This window comes from Pistacia vera, unplaced genomic scaffold (genome assembly GCF_008641045.1).
Source record: "Pistacia vera cultivar Batoury unplaced genomic scaffold, PisVer_v2 Contig437, whole genome shotgun sequence".
NCBI lineage: Eukaryota > Viridiplantae > Streptophyta > Magnoliopsida > Sapindales > Anacardiaceae > Pistacia > Pistacia vera.
In genome coordinates this window covers 876,916-900,595 of record NW_022196265.1, presented here as the reverse complement: position 1 = coordinate 900,595, position 23,680 = coordinate 876,916, and the positions used below count along the sequence as shown (strand labels likewise).

The following is a 23,680-nucleotide window of genomic DNA, read 5'->3' as shown; positions in this document are numbered from 1 at the left end:
TTTAGGGGATTTTTAAGCTGCAATTATGACTTTGCCTATTCTTGGAAGGTTATTCCAAGTATATAGATAAATATTACGAATTTTAGGGGATTTTTAAGCTGCAATTATGACTTTGCCTATTCTTGGAGGGTTGTTCCAAGTATATAGATGGGTATTACGAATTTTAAGGGGGATTTTTGGTTATTCGGAAAATTATCATCTTGTGAGGTTTTGTGTTCCTCTTAGTTCTTAAAAAGAACTCTTGAACTTATCAAGTTAATCTTATGGCGTTCAAACAACCAAACTTATCACCTTGATTTCTTGAGAGAATTTTTTTAGGGTTTTCTTGGTGTGGCGTTTCAAGCCTTCATAGTCTTGATTTTCATCTTGTTAGGTGACAGGTCAAGTCTCAACAAATCTTGTCTTCACGATCTTGGGGTTTCAATCCATCATTGTTATCGGGTTTCATCACAATTGTTGGTGGAGTTCGTATCATTTTTATAGATAAACACGGTAATTTTATTAAAAAGTAAAAGAATTACAATCTAAAAAGGGGACTCTCTTTTACAACTGAGAACCTTGGACATGCCCAAGCCCTAAGGAACCGAACTACACAAAAAGAAACAAAACCAAGCAAGGATATACAATCCTTATACACAAAAGCAACACAACACACAAGACAACCAAACTAAAGACTTCAGCCAGAAAATGCAGCAATCAGGCTGCAGCTCCATACACACCACTGTTGTAACACCTACTGAAAACTAGTACAATGCATGCAATTAACAATGGAAAATTTGGCCCAAAAAGTTTCTTTTCATTTACAATTCACTGTCTTTTATACACAAAAGTTACTGTTTACAAAAGTGCATTTCAAAAGACAAAATAGGGGAACAGTGTAGCTATTCCCTCGCGGCCGACGCCCCTCCAACCGCATCAACACCTAGAACCTGCATCCACAAAGGAAAATAACGGGGTGAGCACAAATAATGTCAGTAAGTAAAACTCTTAACTGTCTGTCCCGTGTGTGACTCTTAATTCTTCCTTTTTAATTCTGTTCTATTTTCTGTCTATAACATCATGGCCTCATCTTCCGGAGGTACGGCACGAGGCGTTCACACAGCACCATCATCTCTCGGCTATCGGGTGGAATCACACAGTACCAACCCGTTCTTAGTGACTACCGAGTGAGGATCACAAAGCACCAACTCGGTTCCTCCTAACTATCGGGTGGAGTCACCTAGCACCTACCCGTTCCTCATGAATTTTGGGTAATGATCAACACGCATTTACCCGTCTCTAGTCACTATCGGGTAATGATCACAAAGCATTAACCCACTTTACTAGCCGTTGGATGATGATCACAAAGCATCAACCTACATATCTCTTAACTAATCGGGTAGTGGTCACAAAGTATCACCCGTTCCTCATGAATTTGGGGAACGTTCACCAAGCATTATACCATTTCTATATATCATTGGGTGACGATCACAAAGCATCGACCCATCTCTAAGGGTTATTCGGATGATGTTCACAAAGCATCAATCCGATTCCCATAACGGTCGGGTGAGATCACAAAGCCTCATCCCAACATATACTCTCTCTAACTCATTCTATGTGCTTTTTCATGCCTCTACCCTTAGAGTAATTTTACCCACAAGCTCTTACTCATAGGGTATTTCTAAAACAAAGTTTCCTATCTTCCTTAGGTCACTCTTCAATGCATATAACAATGCACATGGATGATTCATCTCTACTAATGCACTTGTGAAATGCCAACATGCAAAGTTGAAAGATTAAGGTTCATTACTCACACTCAATTCTCTATTAGACATTTCATCAAACAAACATGTGCACTAATACTCTATATATAGCCATGAATCTAAAACTTTTCCTAACCATCCAAAATGGGGAAAAACCCCTTCACAAAGCCATAATAACCTGTCAAATAAAACACTTCTAAAAAGGGTTTCATAACACCCCTTCAAATCCATCTCAACTACCTTGCCAATCCAACAACCCATTTCTCATATTTACAAGGTATTAACATTCACAAAGCATAGAAATCTCTATCTACATCCATACATGGCATATCCAGTGATTTCACATACATACATCATTCTATTAAAACCCTAATCAAGAAATTTCATAAATCTCAACTTGGGTTGGGTTTTACTTACTTGCTATGGAGAGACTTCACCAAATCCTCTTTCCACTTGGTTTCTTGACTATTCTCTCTACTCTTAACCAAAAGAATGGAAACTCACACAACTTAAGTAGAGATTCTTACCTTAGAAAGCCTTAGGTTGCTTTTTATACCCCCAAATCACTCAAAATCCCTTGGAAAACCTTGATCAAGAGAGAAGAGAAGTTGAGAGGAAGAAGAATGGAGTGCTGCGTTTGAGGAGAAGAAATGAGGTTTTGTTAATTCTAATCCCTTTTAATGAATGGATAACAAAGCATTCCCATATTGCCCTTACTCTTCTTTGGAATTCCATCTATATCCTTTGGTTCATTACAAACTCACCCCCATGTCAACACATTCTCCATGAAAAATCCTTCAATTAACTCCCCACTTTTCCTGCTAAAAGGGGTAGAAAGGTCAAATTGTCCTTAGGGAAGAAAATGTCTAAAACTCAACCAAATTTTATTGCCTGTCGCCGCGGCGAAGAAACATTTGTGCCGGGCGGAAACTGTCCAGAGAGTTTCACCCTTGGTTCAACCCATCTTCGCCGCGGCGAAGTTCTTCTTCGCCCCGGCGAAGCTTGGTACACTCAAATTCTTCTATTTTCAACCAATTTCAGGGCAACAATAAACATAACATTCAAACAAACAAATATAACAAAACCAACTCGATTAAGGGCGAAAGAGGAAACAATAACAACGTACCTCAAGCGGGGCGTTACAATTTCCCCCCCTTAAAAGAATTTCGTCCCCGAAATTCAAACAAATAAATCTAGGAAACGATTCTGCATGTCCGTTCTACTTCCCAAGTGGCTTCTCCACTTTATGATTCCTCCAAAGGACTTTCACTAGCGGAACACTCTTGTTCCGAAGCTCCTTAACCTTCGGTCTAAAATCTGAACTGGACGTTCCTCATATACTAGATTCTCTGCTACTTCAACGTCTTCTATGCTCAGGATGTGGAGGGGATCACTTACGTACTTGTAGATCGAGACATGGAAGACACCGTGCACCTTCCATGCTAGGTGGTAGTGCCAATCTATAGGCCACTTTTCCCACCGTTGCAAGATCTCAAAGGGCCTACATACCTCGGTGCTAACTTCCCTTTGGTTCCAAAGCGCATAACTCGCTTGTAAGGGGAAACTTTCAGAAACACTTTGTCGCCCACTTGGAATTCTACTCTTTCCTCTTCAATCGGCATAACTCTTCTGTCGATCTTGGGCTTGTTTCATTCTGTTTCTGATTAACTCACATTTCTACTAGTTTCTGAGTCATCTCTGGCCCAAGAGCGGTACTCAACTCATCTCTTTCACTACTTCATCCCAATGAAGCGGAGACCTACACCGTCTACCATACAAAGCCTCGTAAGGCGCCATTCTAATTGTAGAATGATAACTGTTGTTGTAGGCAAATTCCACTAATGGTAACATCTCATGCCAGGATACTCTATAATCCATGCAACAGGCTCTCAACATATCCTCGAGCACCTGATTCGTTCTCTCGGTTTGGCCATTGTCTGAGGATGATAGGCAGTAGAATGCTAAACGGGTACCCAAACTCCTCTGTAAACTTGTCCAGAAGGCTGAAACAAATCTGGAATCTCTATCTGATACTATAACCTTGGGCACACCATGCAATTGACTATCTCCTTGAGGTAAATCTGAGCCAACTGATCTGTAGTGGTGCTCTCCTTTACTGGGAGGAAATGGGCTGACTTGGTTAACCTATCCACAATCACCCATATAGCATTACACTCCTTTTTGCACTCTGGGAAGACCCGTGAAAAATCCATTTAATGCTCTCCCATTCCACTCTGGAACACTCAATGGCTGAAGCACCTGACGGCCGTTGATGTTCTGCTTTCACCTGCGACAGGTTAACATTTAGCCACAAACCGGCGATGTCTTTTTCATACTGACCACCAATAGCCTTTCTTGATGTCTGATACATCTTGGTTGCTCCCGGATGAGCGGTGTACGGTGTGTCATGAGCCTCTAAGAGGATTTTCTGTTTCAACTCTCAATGGAGGAATGCACAACCGATTTCTGAAATAGAGGGCACATCTCTCACAAAGAACTCTGATGTCTTGCCCTCATGCACTTGCTGAACTATTTTCTGACACCACTCATCAGCCATTTGCTTTTCTCTAATTTCCTCTAGTAAAGAGGATGTACCACAGGCTGGCAATTCTTCCCGGAACCACCTCAATCGTTCCTAGACAACTCTTCTATTAACTCTTCTGTCTGGTAAGCCGGAAAACATGAGCTTTTTACTCAAGGCATCGGCTATACATTGGCTTTCCCCGGTTGGTAATTGATCTCACAATCATAATCCTTGACCAGCTCTAACACCTTCTCTGCCTCATATTCAACTCCTTTTGAGTGAAGAAGTACTTCAAACTCTTATGATCGGTGTAGATATTACTCTTCACACCATAAAGGTAATGCCTCCATATCTTTAAAGCAAAGACACGGCTGCTAACTCTAGGTCATGCGTAGGGTATTGGTCTCGTACTCTTTCAATTGACGGAAGTAAGCTATAACCCTACCTAACTGCATCAACACAGCACGAGTCCCTGCAAAGAGGCGTCTGTATAAATGTCATAATCTACACCCTCCTGCGGTAAACACTAGCACAGGAGCTGATGTTAACTCTTCTTCAACTCTTGGAAGCTTTTTCACAAGCTGCTGACCAGACAAAAGGAGTTTTTTGCTTGGTAAGAGCTGTCAACGGTTTAGCCAACTGGGCGAATCCCGCTACGAATCGCCGGTAGTAGCCTGCTAAGCCTAAGAAACTCCTGATTTCACTGTTCTCGGCTTTGCCATTCCAGAATTGCCGCACTTTACTGGATCTACCGAAATCCCCTCCTTCGACACGGTATGACCCAGGAATATCACTTGGTTCAGCCAAAACTCACACTTGGAAAACTTAGCACACAACTTCTTTTTCTCAGCCGTTGCAATACTAATTCCAAGTGTCTCTCATGTTCTTTTCTTGACTTTGAGTAAATCAGAATGTCGTCGATGAAGACAACAATAAAACTGATCCAAGTACTCATGGAATACCCGGTTCATCAAGTCCATAAAAAATGCTGGGGCATAGTCAAGCCAAAAGGCATCACTACAAATTCATAATGCCCGTACCTGGTACGAAAGGCAGTTTTAGCCACATCTTGCTCAGCACTCTTAATGGTGGTACCGGACTCAAATCAATTTGGAGAACACTGCGCACCTTTCAACTGATCAAAGAGGTCATCTATTCGGGTAGTGGGGATATTATTCCATGTAACTTTATTCAACTCCCTATAATCGATACACATTCTTAGTGATCCATCCTTCTTTTTCACAAACAGGATTGGAGCTCCCCAAGGGAATGACTTGGTCGGATGAAGCCTTTATCTAAAAGTTCTTGGAGTTGCTTCTTAATTCTTGGAGCTCAGCTGGGGCCATTGATAAGGGGCTTTAGATATTGGTGCTGTCTGGTGCTAGTTCGATACTAAATTCTACCTCTCTCTCTGGAGGCAAACCCGGTAACTCTTCCGGAAACACATCTAGAAAGTCTCGAACTACTGGCACCTCTGGATCTCTAACTGTGGAACATCACCACTCTGCACACATGGGCAATATACCCCGAAAACTTTCTCAACATTCTGGCCTTACATACTAATCAGCATGCTCAACTGATGGCCTTCTCCAAAACTAAACTTATCTCCACAATCGAGGTTAAACCTCGCCTTCTTTTCCGACAGTCAATCTTACTCCATACCTTCCTAGGAAGTCCATACCCAGAATACATCAAAATCGGGCATATCAAAGACTATTAAGTAACTGTCAACTCTCTACCCTGGATCACTAGGACTCTCTTAACAAAATCTCTTGAGTCACAACACTAACCCCATCGGGTAGTTCTATCTTATGGGCTGAGTCGTCTCGTAGGTTTCAAGCCTACTCTCAAGCATCCCATAAGATATAAACGAATGGGTAGCACCCGAATCAATTAAAGCATATAAAGGGACTGCATGAAATATAAACTGACCAGTAACGGCTGATGGACTGGCCTCTGCTTCCCCTTGTGACAGTAAAAACTCTGGCACTCGCAGTACCTCCTGAACTCTGAGCAGTTGGTGGAAGAGGAGCTTTGCAATCCCTCATCATGTGCCCTGGCTGCCGGCACCTATACACACTCTCTGATCTTAGACACTCTCCCGGGTGGTTCTTCCACACTTAGGGCAAGGAGGAAACCCTTCTCGAGGTCGCTTATCCTCACTCCTTTCTATTCTGTCTATACTGAAACTTCTTCTTCTGATTCTTCATGTCTTTACCTTTATCACCCTCATGTTTCTCTCTCTGAGGAGCGGAGGGTAGCTCCTTCGATCTCCTGGCGAGGATCTACGGGGAAGATTTTATTCTCAAAAATCTCCGCCTATTGCCGCCTCAAGCCTCACTGTAATTGCGAGGAGGGTTGGAGCTTGTCATAAATCCCGGGCATCTCGGCTCAATCATGCACAAACTTATCCCTTCTCAAGGCCGGAGTGCTCACTATTCCCGGTGCAAACCTTGCAAGAGCGTTGAACTTCACTGAGTATTCTTTCACAGCGCTAGTCCTTGCTGAAGACTGATAAATTCTTGGACCTTCTCATGAACTTGGTCCTCTGATCTATACTCAGCTCCAAACTCTTGCCTAAACTCTTCCCACGTCATTACTGTTGCGTCGTGAGTTTCTTCATCAATTCCCACCAAATTCGGGCATCACCCCGAAACAAGAAACTCGCATACCGGATCTTCTCCCGGTCTGACATGGGAAAAACCCGTGGCTCGTTCTACTGACCCAAGCCACTCCTCTGCTACTACTGGATCCGTAGTACCCTTAAACTCTGAGGGCTGATGCTGACTGGAAAGACCATAAATCGGTTCAACTCTGTTCGGTACTGGGGGAGGTACCGGTTGCCCTCTTTCGACAGGGTAACTGACGGTGCCTGTACGGGGGGTAACACTCTCCCCTGGGTTTCAATCATAACTTGCTGAATTATTCCCCGGATTCTAGCTTCATCCAAGGGAGGGGGCGAGACTCTGGTGGGTAGAAGGTTTTTCATTCACCACACCCTTACCACGATTTCGATAACTACGCCTCATCTACAAAATGATCACACTAAGAACTCAAGAAACAATTACTGTAAGGAAAGAATTACTCACACAGTCGGTTAGAGGACGTCGTGGCGATGAGAATAGTACACTGTTCAATCCCAAAATCTTGCTCTGATACCAAAAATGTAACACCTACTGAAAATCAGTACAATGCATGCAATTAACAATGGAAAATTTGGCCAAAAAGTTTCTTTTCATTACAATTCACATGTCTTTTATACACAAAAGTTACTGTTTACAAAAGTGCATTTCAAAAGACAAAATAGGGGAACAGTGTAGCTATTCCTCCTCGCGCGCCGACGCCCCTCCAACCGCATCAACACCTAGAACCTGCATCCACAAAGGAAAATAAGGGGTGAGCAAATAATGCTCAGTAAGTAAAACTCTCTAACTGTCTGTCCCCGTGTGTGACTCTTAATTCTTTCCTTTTCTAATTCTGTTTCTATTTCTGTTTCTAACATCATGGCCTCATCTTACCGGAGGTACGGCCGAATGGCGTTCACACAGCACCATCTCACTCTCTATGGCTATCGGGTGGAATTACACAGTACAACCCGTTCTTAGTGACTACGAGTGAGGATCACAAAGCACCAACTCGGTTCCTCCTAACTATCGGGTGGAGACACCCAGCACCTACCCGTTCCTCCTGAATTTTGGGTAATGATCACCAAGCATTTACCCGTCTCTAGTCACTATCGGGTAATGACAAAGCATTAACCCACTTCTACTAGCCGTTGGATGATGATCACAAAGCATCAACTACATATTCTTAACTAATGGGTAGTGGTCACAAAGTATCTACCCGTTCCTCATGAATTTTGGGTAACGTTCACCAAGCTTTACCCCATTTCATTACTCATTGGGTGACGATCAAAAGCATCGACCATCTCTAAGGGTTATTGGATGATGTTCACAAAGCATCAATCCGATCCATAACGGTCGGGTGATGATCACAAAGCAACATCAACTTAATACTCTTCTAACTCATTCTATGTAGCATTTCAATGCTCTCTCCCTTAGAGTAATTTTACCACTAAGCTCTCTACTCATAGGGTATTTAACACAAAGTTTCTACTCTTCCTTAGGTCACTCTTCAATGCATATAACAATGCACATGGATGATTCATCTCTACTAATGCACTTGTGAAATGCCAACATGCAAAGTTGCAAGAATTAAGGTTCATTACTCCCACTCAATTCTCTATAGACATTTATCAAACAACTCATGTGCACTATAATACTCTATCATAGCCATGAATCTAAAACTTTCCTAACCATCCAAAATGGGGAAAAACCCCTCACAAAGCCATAATAAACCTGTCAAATAAAACACTTCTAAAAAGGGTTTAACACACCCTTCAAATCCATCTCAAACTACCTTGCCAATCCAACAACCCATTTCTCATATTACAAGGTATTAACATTCACAAAGCATAAAATCTCTACATACATCCATACATGGCATATCACATGTATTTCACATACATACATCATTACTATTAAAACCCTAATCAAGAAAATTCATAAATCTCAACTTGGGTTGGGTTTTCTTACTTGCTATGGAGAGACTTCACCAAATCTCTTTCCACTTGGTTTCGACTATTCTCTCTACTCTTAACCAAAAGAATGAAAACCCTCAAATTTAATATGGGTTAAAACTCCCAAATACACAACTTAAGTAGAGATTCTTACCTTAGAAAGCCTTAGGTTGCTTTTTACCCCAAATCACTTCAAAATCCCTTGGAAAACCTTGATCAAGAGAGAAGAGAAGTTGAGAGGAAGAAGATGGAGTGCTGCGTTTGAGGAGAAGAAATGAGGGGTTTTGTTAATAATCCCCTTAATGAAATGTATAACAAAGCATTCCCATATTGCCCTTATCTTTTGGGAATTCCATTATATCTTTGGTTCATTACAAACTCACCCCCATGTCAAACATTCTCCATGAAAATCCTTACAATTAACTCCCCACTTTTCCTGCTAAAAAGGGGTAGAAAGGTCAAATTGTCCTAGGGAAGAAAATGTCTAAAACTCAACCAACATTTTATTCGGCTGTCGCCGCGGCGAAGAAACATTTGTCGCGCGGCGAAAGTCCAGAGAGTTTCACCTTGGTTCAACCCATCTTCGCCGCGGCGAAGATTCTCTTCGCCCGGCGAAGCTTGGTACACTCAAATTCTTCTATTTCATTCCACCTAATTACAAGGGCAACAATCAACATAACATTCAAACAAACAAATATAACAAAAACCAACTCGATTAAGGGCGAAAGAGGAAACAATAACACGTACCTCAAGCGGGGCGTTACAATTCTCCCCCTTAAAAGAATTTCGTCCCCGAAATTCAAACAAATAACTCTAGGAAACGATTCTGCATGTCCGTTCTACTTCCCAAGTGGCTTCTTCCATTTATGATTCCTCCAAAGGACTTTCACTAGCGGAACACTCTTGTTCCGAAGCTCTTAACCCTTCGGTCTAAAATCTGAACTGGACGTTCCTCATATACTAGATTCTCTGCTACTTCAACGTCTTCTATGCTCAGGATGTGGAGGGGATCACTTACGTACTTTGTAGCATCGAGACATGGAAGACACCGTGCACCCTATCCATGCTAGGTGGTAGTGCCAATCTATAGGCCACTTTTCCCACTCGTGTGCAAGATCTCAAAAGGGCCTACATACCTCGCGTGCTAACTTCCCTTGGTTCCAAGCGCATAACTCGCTTGTAAGGGGAAACTTTCCGAAACACTTGTCGCCCACTGGAATTCTACCTCTTTCCTCTTCAAATCGGCAAACTCTTCTGTCGATCTTGGGCTTGTTCATTCTGTTTCTGATTAACCTCACATCTTTACTAGTTTCGAGTCATCTTGGCCCAAGAGCGGTACTCAACTCATCTCTTCACTACTTCATCCCAATGAAGCGGGAGACCTACACCGTCTACCATACAAAGCCCGTAAGGCGCCATAATTGTAGGCGATAACTGTTGTGTAGGCAAATTCCACTAATGGGATACAAACAGGGTACTCACAGATGATCAGAACTCTATAGCACCGATTCGTTCTCTCGGTTTGGCCATCTGTCTGAGGATGATAGGCAGTACGAATGCTAAACGGGTACCCAAACTCCTCGTAAACTTGTCCAGAAGGCTGAAACAAATCTGGAATCTTATCTGATACTATACCTTGGGCACACCATGCAATCTGACTATCCTGAGGTAAATCTGAGCCAACTGATCTGTAGTGGTGCTCTCCTTTACTGGGAGGAAATGGGCTGACTTGGTAATATCCACAATCACCCATATAGCATTACATCCTTTTTGCACTCGGAAGACCCGTGATAAAATCCATTGAAATGCTCTCCCATTTCACTGGAACACTCAATGGCTGAAGCAACCCTGCGGGCGTTGGTTTGCTTTCACCTGTGACAGGTTAGACATTTAGCCACAAACTCGGCGATGTCTTTCTTCATACCTGACCACCAATAGCCTTCTTGATGTCCTGATACATCTTGGTTGCTCCCGGATGAGCGGTGTACGGTGTGTCATGAGCCTCTAAGAGGATTTTCTGTTTCAACTCCTCATATGGAGGAATGCACAACCGATTTCTGAAATAGAGGGCACCATCTCTCACAAAAGAACTTGATGTCTTGCCCCATGCACTTGCTGAACTATTTTCTGACACCACTCATCACATTTGCTTTTCTCTAATTTCTCTAGTAAAGAGGACTGTACCACTAGGCTGGCAATTCTTCCGGAACACCTCAATCTGTTCCTTAGACAACTCTTCTATTAACTCTTTCTGTCTGGTAAGCCGGAAAACATGAGCTTTTCTACTCAAGGCATCGGCTACTACATTGGCTTTCCCTGGTTGGTACTTGATCCACAATCATAATCCTTGACCAGCTCTAACCACCTTCTCTGCCTATATTCAACTCCTTTTGAGTGAAGAAGTACTTCAAACTCTATGATCGGTGTAGATATTACTCTTCACACCATAAAGGTAATGCCTCCATATCTTTAAAGCAAAGACCAGGCTGCTAACTCTAGGTCATGGTAGGGTATCTGGTCTCGTACTCTTTCAATTGACGAGAAGCATAAGCTATAACCCACCTAACTGCATCAACACAGCACCGAGTCCCTGCAAAGAGGCGTCTGTATAAATGTCATAATCTACACCCTCTGCGGTAACACTAGCACAGGAGTGATGTTAACCTCTCTCAACTCTTGGAAGCTTTCTTCACAAGCTGTGACCAGACAAAAGGAGTTTTCTGCTTGGTAAGAGCTGTCAACGGTTTAGCCAACTGGGCGAATCCCGCTACGAATCGCCGGTAGTAGCCTGCTAAGCCTAAGAAACTCCTGATTTCTTTCACTGTTCGGCTTCTGGCATTCCAGAATTGCCTGCACTTACTCGGATCTACGAAATCCCCTCCTTCGACACGGTATGACCCAGGAATACACTTGGTTCAGCCAAAACTCACACTTGGAAAAATTAGCACACAACTTCTTTCTCTCAGCCGTTGCAATACTAATTCCAAGTGTCTCTCATGTTCTTTTCTTGACTTTGAGAAATCAGAATGTCGTCGTGAAGACAACATAAACTGATCCAAGTACTCATGGAATACCCGGTTCATCAAGTCCATAAAAACTGCTGGGGTAGTCAAGCCAAAAGGCATCACTACAAATTCATAATGCCCGTACCTGGTACGAAAGGCAGTTTAGCCAACTCTGCTCAGCCACTTTACCTGGTGGTACCCGGACCTCAAATCAAATTTGGAGAACACTGCTGCACCTTTCAACTGATCAAAGAGGTCATCTATGGGGTAGTGGGTACTTATTCTTCATGTAACTTTATTCAACTCCCTATAATCGATACACATCTTAGTGATCCATCCTTCTTTTCACAAACAGGATTGGAGCTCCCCAAGGGGAATGACTTGGTCGGGTGAAGCCTTTATCTAAAAGTTCTTGGAGGTGCTTCTTTAATTCTTGAGCTCAGCTGGGGCCATTTGATAAGGGGCTTTAGATATTGGTGCTGTTCCTGGTGCTAGTTCGATACTAAATTCTACCTCTCTTCTGGAGGCAAACCCGGTAACTCTTCCGGAAACACATCTAGAAAGTCTCGAACTACTGGCACCCTCTGGATCTCTAAATGTGGAACATCACCACTCTGCACTACATGGGCAATATACCCCGAACACCCCTTCTCAACATCTTCCTGGCTTCACATACTAATCAGCATGCTCAACTGATGGCCTTCTCCAAAACTAAACTTATCTCCAAAATCGAGGTTAAACCTCGTCCTTTTTTTCCGACAGTCAATCTCTACTCCTAACTTCCTAGGAAGTCCATACCCAGAACACATCAAAATCGGGCATATCAAAGACTATTAAGTCAACTGTAACTCTCTACCCTGGATCACAAGGACTCTCTTAACAAAATCTCTTGAGTCACAACACTAACCCCATCGGTAGTTCTATCTTAATGGGCTGAGTCGCTCTAGTAGGTTCAAGCCTAATCTCTCAAGCATCCCTAAGATATAAAAGAATGGGTAGCACCCGAATCAATTAAAGCATATAAAGGGACTGCATGAAATAATAACTGACCAGTAAAGGCTGATGGACTGGCCTCTGCTTCCCTTGTGCCACAGTAAAAACTCTGGCACCGCAGTACCTCCTGAACTCTGAGCAGTGTGGTGGAAGGGAGCTTTGCAATCCCTCATCATGTGCCCTGGCTGCCGGCACCATAGCACACTCTCTGATCTTCAGACACTCTCCGGGTGGTTCTTCCCACACTTAGGGCAAGGAGGAAACCCTTCCGTTCGAGGTCGCTATTCTCCACTCCTTTCTATTCTGTCTATACTGAAACTTCTTCTTCTGATTCTTCATGTCTTTACCTTTATCACCCTCATGTTTCTCTCTTGAGGAGCGGAGGGTAGCTCCTTCGATCTCCTGTCGAGGATCCTACGGGGAAGATTTTATTCTCAAAAATCTCCGCCTTCATTGCCCGCTCAAGGCCCCACTGTAATTGCGAGGAGGGTTGGAGCTTGTCATAATATCCGGGCTATCTCCGGCTTCAATCCATGCACAAACTTATCCCTTCTCAAGGCCGGAGTGCTCACTATTCCCGGTGCAAACCTTGCAAGAGCGTTGAACTTCACTGAGTATTCTTTCACAGCGCTAGTCCCTTGCTGAAGACTGATAAATTCTTGGACCTTCTCATGAACTTGTCCTCTGATCTATACTCAGCCTCACACTTGCCTAAACTCTTCCCACGATTACTGTTGCGTCGTGAGTTTCTTCCTCAATTCCCACCAAATTCGGGCATCACCCCGAAACAAGAAACTCGCATACCGGATCTTCCCGGTCTGACATGGGAAATAAACCGTGGCTCGTTCTACTGACCCAAGCCACTCCTCTGCTACTACTGGATCCGTAGTACCCTTAAACTCTGAGGGCTGATGCTGACTGGAAAGACCATAAATCGGTTCAACTCTGTTCGGTACTGGGGGAGGTACCGGTTGCCCTCTTTCGACAGGTGTAATGACGGTGCCTGTACGGGGGGTACAACTCTCCCCTGGGTTTCAATCATAACTTGCTGAATTATTCCCGGATTCTAGCTTCATCCAAGGGAGGGGGCATAGACTCTGGTGGGGTTAGAAGGTTCTCCTTCATTCACCACACCTTACCACGATTTCGATAACTACGCCTCATCTACAAAATGATCACACTAATGAACATCAAGAAACAATTACTGTAAGGAAAGAATTACTCACACAGTCGGTTAGAGGACGTCGTGGCGATGAGAATAGTACACTGTTCAATCCCAAAATCTTTGCTCTGATACCAAAAATGTAACAACTACTGAAAACTAGTACAATGCATGCAATTAACAATGGAAAATTTGGCCCAAAAAGTTTCTTTCATTACAATTCACATGTCTTTTATACACAAAAGTTACTGTTTACAAAAGTGCATTTCAAAAGACAAAATAGGGGAACAGTGTAGCTATTCCTCCTCGCGCGGCGACGCCTCCAACCGCATCAACACCTAGAACCTGCATCCACAAAGGAAAATAATGGGGTGAGCACAAATAATGCTCAGTAAGTAAAACTCTCTAACTGTCTGTCCCCGTGTGTGACTCTTAATTCTTTCCTTTTCTAATTCTGTTTCTATTTCTGTTCTATAACATCATGGCCTCATCTTACCGGAGGTACGGCCGAATGGCGTTCACACAGCACCATCTCACTCTCTATGGCTATGGGTGGAATTCACACAGTACCAACCCGTTCTTAGTGACTACCGAGTGAGGATCACAAAGCACCAACTCGGTTCCTCCTAACTATCGGGTGGAGATCACTAGCACCTACCCGTTCCTCATGAATTTTGGGTAATGATCACCAAGCATTTACCCGTCTCTAGTCACTATCGGGTAATGATCACAAAGCATTAACCCACTTCTACTAGCCGTTGGATGATGATCACAAAGCATCAAACTACATATCTCTTAACTAATCGGGTAGTGGTCACAAAGTATCTACCCGTCCTCATGAATTTTGGGTAACGTTCACCAAGCATTTACCCCATTTCTATTACTCTGGGTGACGATCACAAAGCATCGACCCATCTCTAAGGGTTATTCGGATGATGTTCACAAAGCATCAATCCGATTCCCATAACGGCGGGTGATGATCACAAAGCATCATCCAACTATACTACTCTTCTAACTCATTTATTGTAGCATTTTTCAATGCTCTCTACCCTTAGAGTAATTTTACCCACTAAGCTCTCTACTCATAGGGTATTTCTAAACACAAAGTTTCCTACTCTTCCTTAGGTCACTCTTCAATGCATATAACAATGCACATGGATGATTCATCCTACTAATGCACTTGTGAAATGCCAACATGCAAAGTTGCAAGAATTAAGGTTCATTAACACTCAATTCTCTATTAGACATTTCATCAAACAACATCATGTGCACTATAATACTCTATCATAGCCATGAATCTAAAACTTTTCCTAACCATCCAAAATGGGGAAAAACCCCTTCACAAAGCCATAATAACCTGTCAAATAAAACACTTCTAAAAAGGGTTTCATAACACCCCTTCAAATCCATCTCAACTACCTGCCAATCCAACAACCCATTTCATCTATTACAAGGTATTAACATTCACAAAGCATAGAAATCTCTATTCATACATCCATACATGGCATATCACATGTTTCACATACATACATCATTACTATTAAAACCCTAATCAAGAAATTTCATAAATCTCAACTTGGTTGGGTTTTACTTACTTGCTATGGAGAGACTTCACCAAATCCTCTTTCCACTTGGTTTCTTGACTATTCTCTCTACTCTTAACCAAAAGAATGAAAACCCTCAAATTTCAATATGGGTTAAAACTCCCAAATCACACAACTTAAGTAGAGATTCTTACCTTAGAAAGCCTTAGGTTGCTTTTATACCCCCAAATCACTTCAAAATCCCTTGGAAAAACTTGATCAGAGAGAAGAGAAGTTGAGAGGAAGAAGAATGGAGTGCTGCGTTTGAGGAGAAGAAATGAGGGGTTTTGTTAATTCTAATCCCTTTTAATGAAATGTATAACAAAGCATTCCCTATTGCCCTTACTCTTCTTTGGGAATTCCATCTATATCCTTTGGTTCATTACAAAATCACCCCATGTCAACAATTCTCCATGAAAAATCCTTACAATTAACTCCCCACTTTCCTGCTAAAAAGGGGTAGAAAGGTCAAATTGTCCTTAGGGAAGAAAATGTCTAAAACTCAACCAACATTTTATTCGGCCTGCGCCCGCGGCGAAGAAACATTGTCGCCGCGGCGAAATGTCCAGGAGTTTCACCCTTGGTTCAACCCATCTTCGCCGCGGCGAAGATTCTTCTTCGCCCGGCGAAGCTGGTACACTCAAATTCTTCTTTTTCAACAATTTAGGGCAAACAATCAACATAACATTCAAACAAACAAATATAACAAAAACCAACTCGATTAAGGGCGAAAGAGGAAACAATAACAACGTACCTCAAGCGGGGCGTTACAACTGTCCAGATCACTTCTTCAATTCTAGCACACACTACCCTGCACATACTGCCCAAGACTCTTGGAAACTATAGAAACAAACTGCAACTTGCACACTTGCTCAATCTGCACAATGCAAAAACTACAACATGCCTAGGCTTCATTTCCAGCAACCACTAATCTGTACTAGTTGCACAAAAATCATGGACTCTGCATAAAATAGAAGAACAAACAGATGCATTTCGATTGCCATATCACCAAAATAAAAGAACAAATAAAATAAATGTCATCATTCAACCATATCATCATTAGACCATGTAAGTAGGAATGATATGATAGAGGAAGGTAGCATGAATGCCATTGTAACCTTTTGAAGCAACATCATAGAAACATGATATAGCACTACTATAATTATATTTAAGCTTAAAATTTATACCATATATGGTGAAAAATTACAATCGAAATTTGTTAATTACATAGAAGATGTTACTGGTATCAAGTTCTTCGTAAGGATGTGGACCATCAAAAACATCCTTGACGATTAACGCACTCAACAACTGCCAAGGGTCGATATCATGTATATATTTGGCTCATAAATCATATGAAACACACAAAATTGCACAATGAAAAGTGACAATTATTTGGTTCCAGGATAAATGACGCAAAAGATGATGAAGATAATGCAGAAGGGTGCTTACCATTGCACTGCAGCAACATAACTAGAAAATGATCTATGCCACTTGTTTTAATATGTAGGTCCACCAAAATTCACTAACTTCTAGAGTTCTCTAACCATTTGCAGCCCACATAATGCTGGTATATAATCAACGACCGGTTTTTTCGATTGGACCAATAATACATCAAAGTCATAGCATCAAAATGACATTACAAATTAAAGCTTACAATAAGAACATGGGAACATGAAAACAGTATTGTGATATAAGTAGAAAGTCTTTGTTTAGGTAGGAAGAATTGATATGTTGATGAAAGAAATGGCCCATGACATTTCTTACAACATGTTGATGATATTAAACTTATTAATTAATTAGTTTACCATTTAACAATTGAGAGGAGTCTCTTGCAGAGGTCAAACAATTAAGATAATCACGAGAGAGAAAGAGAGATATTTTACAACATGGACAGCTGTCAAAGTAGGCAAAGGAGAAAAAGGGTGGAGTATAGTCACATGATATCCAATAGTCGCATCTGTAAAATACAGAATAAGAAACAGTCAGTATGTCCACAAAAATATCAAGCCATCATGGCTATCTCTAACCTTCTTGTGGCTATCTCTTATGCTTCGTGGGGTACCTTTCCCAAATGAGTTTCTTCCCATTTCCCCCAACCTCCAGACTGTAGCTATAATTATGGGCTTCTGTCTCATCACCCACTAAACGGAGGAATGCCATATACGCTAGAGCCATCCCCACCAGAAAAGCTTCAAAATGGAGACAAAAGTATTGCGACAGTGACTCTGGCCAAGTTGCGACGGTGAGAAATGACGAAGACGGTTGCGGCAGTGGCAACGACTTTGGCCAAGTTGCAAGGGCGAGATTTAAGGTGGAGAGGTTTTAGGTAGTAGGGGCTAAATGAATTTTGCTAAATGTGTTAGGGTTATGGTTTGGTTTGCAAATTTAGGGCAGATGAATTTTGGAAGGAGATTTGAATTTGGGGAATTCTAGGGTTCGTTTGGTTTGTTATTTTGGATATGATTTTGGAAATAGTATTGGGTAGTTGAGTATGGTGATTATTACAAGATAAAATTTAAAAATTAACAAAAAAAACCCCTAGGTTTGCTAATTTAACTAAACACTCTAATATATAATTTTTTTTGTAAAATGACAAAAACACCCCCACCAACCCACAGTGCCAGATTCTGGCCACCACGTCGGAATCTGGTAGGAATCAGGCATTACGACCCAGACCGATTGGATCTGACCGGTCGTGAGTTGATCTGGCCTTTTCCAGCCAAATGCACCACGAATCTGGCCAGAAAAGGCCAAATCTACGGCCAGATCTGGCTGTTGACGATCGCAAAAGGATGACGGCCAAAGATATGTTGTCACTGACGGCCAGTTAAGTGAATTACCGGCCAGTTCCGATCGTTTGTACTCCGTTGTGACAGATTCCGGCTACCACCGATAGTGGTTGCCTGAATCTGGCAACTATGGGTGGGTGTGGGTGTTTTTATTAATTTTTAAACTTTTTCTGGGGGTGTTTAATTAAATTAATAAATTTAAAGGGTCTAAAATGACTAAATAAAATATAATAGTATTTCCTAAATAATGAAACAAACAGTTATTTTGAGAATAGGATTGGGAATAGGGTATGAAATAATAAATTAAATGGATCTCTAATTTCCAGAAATTAGGGTTATTGAAATTAAAAAAAAAATACATTTTGGGAAGTGATGTGGCAACTAACTGACGTGGCATATGAGGTGGCAATGCCACATGAGCTGCCACACCATGAAGTAAGAGAATGGTGTAAAAAACTGGTGTAAAGATAGCATTACTCCTAAATCATTCTTACCTCTAATGAGTTGAATTCAGTCATAAATCATACATTTTTTTTTTATTTGGACTATTATTGCAATGGTGAAAAAGAAGATATTTTCACAACTATCCTTGGGTGATCGAGTGGTTGAATACGGATTCTTGAAGTATTATCTAAGAGGTTCTGAATTCGATTCACCTCGATTACTTATAGAGATGGCCACTGGAGGTTTATCCAACCATTAAATTCAGGGTCTCGAAGATTAGTTGAGGTATGCACAAGCTGGCGAACACCCCATCACCCAAAAGAAAAGAAAAAAAAGATATTTCCACCTTTCATAGTCACCCCATCATCTTTATTCTTCTCTCACTCTCTTTCATTCCAACACAATTTTTACCTAACATTTATGAAAATAGAGATCAATTAATACTAATTAAACCTGATTACGCTTTCCATTTAAGAAAAAGTGTTTGCCACTTCTCCTTAATGAAAGTAAAGTACCAAACATCCTCCTAATTCTATTCAGTATGCACAAGAGGCAATGTGAGATTATCCAATTCCCTTTAATTTCTCTCTTATACGTATGTGAATTTGCTGTATTATAGAAATTATAATTCTAATAGGTTGGATTTTGAGTTATATAACTTAAAGTTTGATTGCTTTTTTGGTGATTTTCATCCATCTCTTTATAAACCTTTATATATTTTACCTGTGTTGGAATTGTGACTGAGCTCTAAATTTGTGTGAAATATTTTTGGTAGATTATGATTGCTCTAAACTCTTTTAATTATATTGAATTATTTATTTAACTTTAAATCAAACATCAAATACCATTTTATATTCACTACATATTTTATGATTTAAACATTTTAAAATGTGCATAAAATTGTTAAATATAATCATTACAACGCTTACATATTGCTTGTCAACAAAAATCTAAGTGAATTTTTTATAGTACAATTATTTTATGTAAAAGTGTATGAGCATAAATAAATACATTGGTACAGAGCATTGGACTTAATTATATATGTTTTAACATCTTTAGTAGTGTTTGATGAGAATCTTAGTCTTGTACTTGCCAAATCCTTCTTGGTAAATAACAATAGGACTCCTAACAACATGTCGAGGGCTTTTCCATACAAGTAAACCTGAGTGCACTTTAGTAGAAGCTGGAATTGGTTTTCGTGAAGCCTTCACCACAACTGTAAAGTTCCGTTTCTGCCTGCTGCGAGAGAAGAAGAGACTCAAGGGCTTAACAGAGATATTCACTCCTTTTGGAGCTTTAATTGTGGTATTATAGATGGATACAGGATCACCCACATTGGTGACTGTCCTCCGGAATACTGCAGTGGTTGGATGGTACTTATCCAATTTTACTTGCATTGTTGAATAGTTAAGAGCATCATGGCCAAGTCCAGGAATCAGTGAAGAACAATTTACAGATTTTGAACCAACTATAACAGCCAAGGATGATCCTGTATAGCCCTCATGGCATAAAAATTGGATGTAGCCCATTCGATTTGTATCGTATATTAACCCAGGGCTCACAGCTTCTTGTGGATTCATTTGGCCGGCAACATATGAAAATTCAGCTAAGCGGTCCACCCTCCGGTTCATAGGTGTTGCTTGATAAAGAGTACATAAAAGCATAAGCCATGATCAAATCGAAAATGTTTTAACATTTAAAACCCAAGGCAGAAAAATTAGAATTGGATTAGACATTAAATTATTAAAAAAAAAAAAAAAAACTATCCCCATATCGATATTCAAGATAATCAGAAAGAATTGGGAAACTTATCTATTTCCTACCAGAGGTCAAGATAGCCGATTTTATTGCTGACGGGCTCCAACTTGGATGAAACGACTTAACGTAGGCTGCTACCCCGGCAACATGAGGACAAGCCATGGAAGTCCCAGATATAATTGAGAATTTTGAAAATTGGGTGTCACCTTCCAATCCAGTTAGGGACTTCAACGGCGTGTAAGATGCCAAGATGTCAACACCTGGTGCTGCAATATCAGGCTGTATAATCCACGTTAAAGAAAAGAAGCAACTCAAGTTATTTAGTCCCAAACAACAAGAGAAAAGTAATGTGTATAACCCACCTTCAGAATGCGTTTTGACCCAGGATTTGGACCACGGGACGAAAAAGAAGCTATAAACGGAGCAGGGATTTCTAATTCCTGGGATTTGTAAATAACTGCCAAAGGTTCCCTGCATTGAACAAGAAAAGTTGATTGTTATTCATACTCATGAAAATTTCACAATGCAGTTCGTATTAAATTGACGTGACAGAGCAAAAGATGAGTGCGGGCATTATTTAAAAGTTATGGTACAAATTTTGTTAGCAACATAATAGAGGGGTCATTTAAAAAGATAGCTTCATCTATCACCTTGTGGAATTAATATAACTAGTGATGATATTGCCGTCGCTGCGGTTGACCATGGTTCCTGGTGCCATAAAAATCTGGGCGGTATCAAGAGATTGCTCACTTTCAACTATAGTGCCTACCCCTCCAATCCTTTTAACAACAGAATCAGCACCCCGTATCAGTAGCTGGCAGTAAACAAGCTTTCCCTTCACCTTTGTAGGGTCCATTGAGTTAGCAAAACAGAACCTGTATTCATTGTTAACAGTTATTAATGCCTTTTTTTCTCTTTTAATAATTGGGCAAACGGAAATTAAAGAAAAATTCTGCTCTATAACTCCTTGATGGATAAACTGGTACCTTGCGCTCGACTTTTCGGTGTCGTTTGTGGCAACATCAATTCCATTAACTAGTGGGTATAATTTCTGCTTTGGTTCAAATGCGTCAACGCCAATTCCCTGAAAGACATGTACAATACCGGTATATTACAACAAGAAGCATAAATAAGGTCATCTGAAAAACATTATAATAATTCATCTGGCTAGCTTACTTATGCGCGAATACACAAACTTACTGAGACAGTCTGGCCATTGCCCAAATCAACTTTGCTCCTAAACTGCCTATTAATGCCACCAGCTGCAATGGTGACAAGCCACGGAGCATGGTTACTTAGACTAGCCAAAGTGGGGCCATCGTTACCAGCTGCTGCAACAGTAATAATTCCCTTCTTTAAGGCATGAAATGAGCCTATTGCAATTGAATCATAGGAGTAACGTCGTGAGATACCACCAATGGATATTGATATAACGTCCACACCATCATGAATAGCGGCATTAAATCCAGCGAGTATGTCAACATCGGAGCATCCCAAACTAGCCCAACAGACTTTGTAGGCCGCCACTCTAGCACTTGGTACTGCGCCACGTGCGGTTCCCTTGGCTAGACCATAAAGGCTTGCATTTGCAATATGATTGCCTACTGCAGTTGATGACGTGTGGGTTCCATGGCCTTGCACATCTACCGGCGATAAGATGTCGTTTGGATCGTCTATGCCGTCCACTTTGTAGTATGTCGCTCCGATAAGCTTGCTTTAATAAACCAAATAGGGTACCCAAAAAATAGAATTACTTTAAATTCTGCAACTTTGATGTGCGTCTATATTTGAAATAGAGTAAGAGGCTATACATATTCTATTTTTTTTTCCTTTATATGTAATTATTTTCTACATATGCGAATTACTATATCTTGAAAAAAAAATTATTTTTTATAAATTTAATTGTACATTAATTATTTCTAAAACAATGAGCCCATTACTTGTTGCATCCTGAGAAATTAGCATATTGTTTACAACTTCCTGTCCATTTTGTGGGTGGAGGACCGAACCCAGTATCCTTAAAGCTTTCTGACTCTGGAGTGATTCCTGCCAAACCATCATACAAGTGATTAAGAACTTGATCATCTTCTTAGGTAGTTGTTATCATATTTAATAATAAAACTTAAAAAAAAAAACGAAATTTTCCCAAACCTGAATCCAAGAGACCGACAATTATGTTACTCTCTACTTTCAGATTCCTTCTTGCTGTTTGAGGAAGCCCGATAAAGTCCCATGATTTTGTAGTATGTAACTTGTGATACTGATTCGGGTACACAGAAAGTACTTGATCCATCTCTAAACATTACAATATTATTTAACTCAGTTGATTTCAATCCAAAACTGCAAGTCATAAAACATAGGCCAGTATGTTGAAATAAAGAATTTCACTTACCCATCAATTTGTCGACTTCATCTTTTGATAGCTTTGCTGCAAATGCATTGAAACTCTTTGTATAGCTGTAGAGTATGGACTCCTTTGCTTCATTCTCAACAATATCGTAAGTGGATAGGGGCTCCAGGCTGCAGCGCAAAGTAATGAACGATATTGAAATATATATTTAAATATAACTCAGTTTCACTATTGTTTTACAGTAAACAATACGAAGAAGAAGAAAGAAAAAAAAGCCTAGGGTCATCCCGTGATTATCAATACTATTTAACATAAGCATACGTTTATGCATGCTTGCATGTTTTCAGGAGGATGATAGAATGAATGTACCTTAGCTTCACGGATGCGAGGATTTGGATGTGTGATTGATCAATCATAAAATCATCATCCTCCAGGTGCAGTGAATCCTTGTTCACCAATTGATCTCCCAAGTAAACAACATACAAATTCTGTACATTTTAACGTCACATAAAATCACTGGACATGAAAGATGAAGATAAATGGTACAAGCAATAAATTATAAAGCGTGGGAAGGGAGAGATGATAAGCAGAAATATCCGCACCGATTGATCATCACCAGAAGCAGCAAGAAGACCTGTTATCAACATATGAATTAGAAGAAGTTGATAAGAAAATAAACATAGAAATCCCATCACCCTCTCCATTTCAGTGCAATATTAAAGCTTGTTTTTTAGCCTTAATTGTTTCAACT

The 23,680-nt window shown here is 40.8% G+C and overlaps 1 protein-coding gene across 1 annotated transcript; it reads right to left on the bottom strand.

The window, feature by feature from the left end:
* Positions 1-19,876: 19,876 nt before the first annotated feature.
* On the bottom strand, positions 19,877-23,633 carry LOC116144072 (subtilisin-like protease SBT4.14). The gene is made up of 11 exons (XM_031429527.1): positions 23,532-23,633; positions 23,299-23,417; positions 22,972-23,069; positions 22,731-22,874; positions 22,520-22,625; positions 21,780-22,293; positions 21,566-21,663; positions 21,230-21,454; positions 20,942-21,050; positions 20,645-20,858; positions 19,877-20,460 (listed from the first exon to the last, which is right to left on the bottom strand). The coding sequence occupies exons 1-11, from the start codon at positions 23,631-23,633 to the stop codon at positions 19,877-19,879; spliced, it is 2,313 nt and encodes a 770-aa protein (XP_031285387.1).
* Between the last annotated feature and the right edge of the window lie 47 nt (positions 23,634-23,680).

What these genes read in the sequence shown, in the direction of transcription:
- LOC116144072 (XM_031429527.1), bottom strand. Translation starts at nt 23,633, where the DNA reads ATGGAGAGGGTGATGGGATTTCTATGTTTATTTTCTTATCAACTTCTT. An exon ending in ACCGAAAAGTCGAGCGCAAG is followed by an intron (nt 21,455 to 21,565) that starts GTACCAGTTTAT and finishes CAATGAATACAG; the next exon opens with GTTCTGTTTTGCTAACTCAA. An exon ending in AGTTATATTAATTCCACAAG is followed by an intron (nt 21,051 to 21,229) that starts GTGATAGATGAA and finishes TGTTCAATGCAG; the next exon opens with GGAACCTTTGGCAGTTATTT.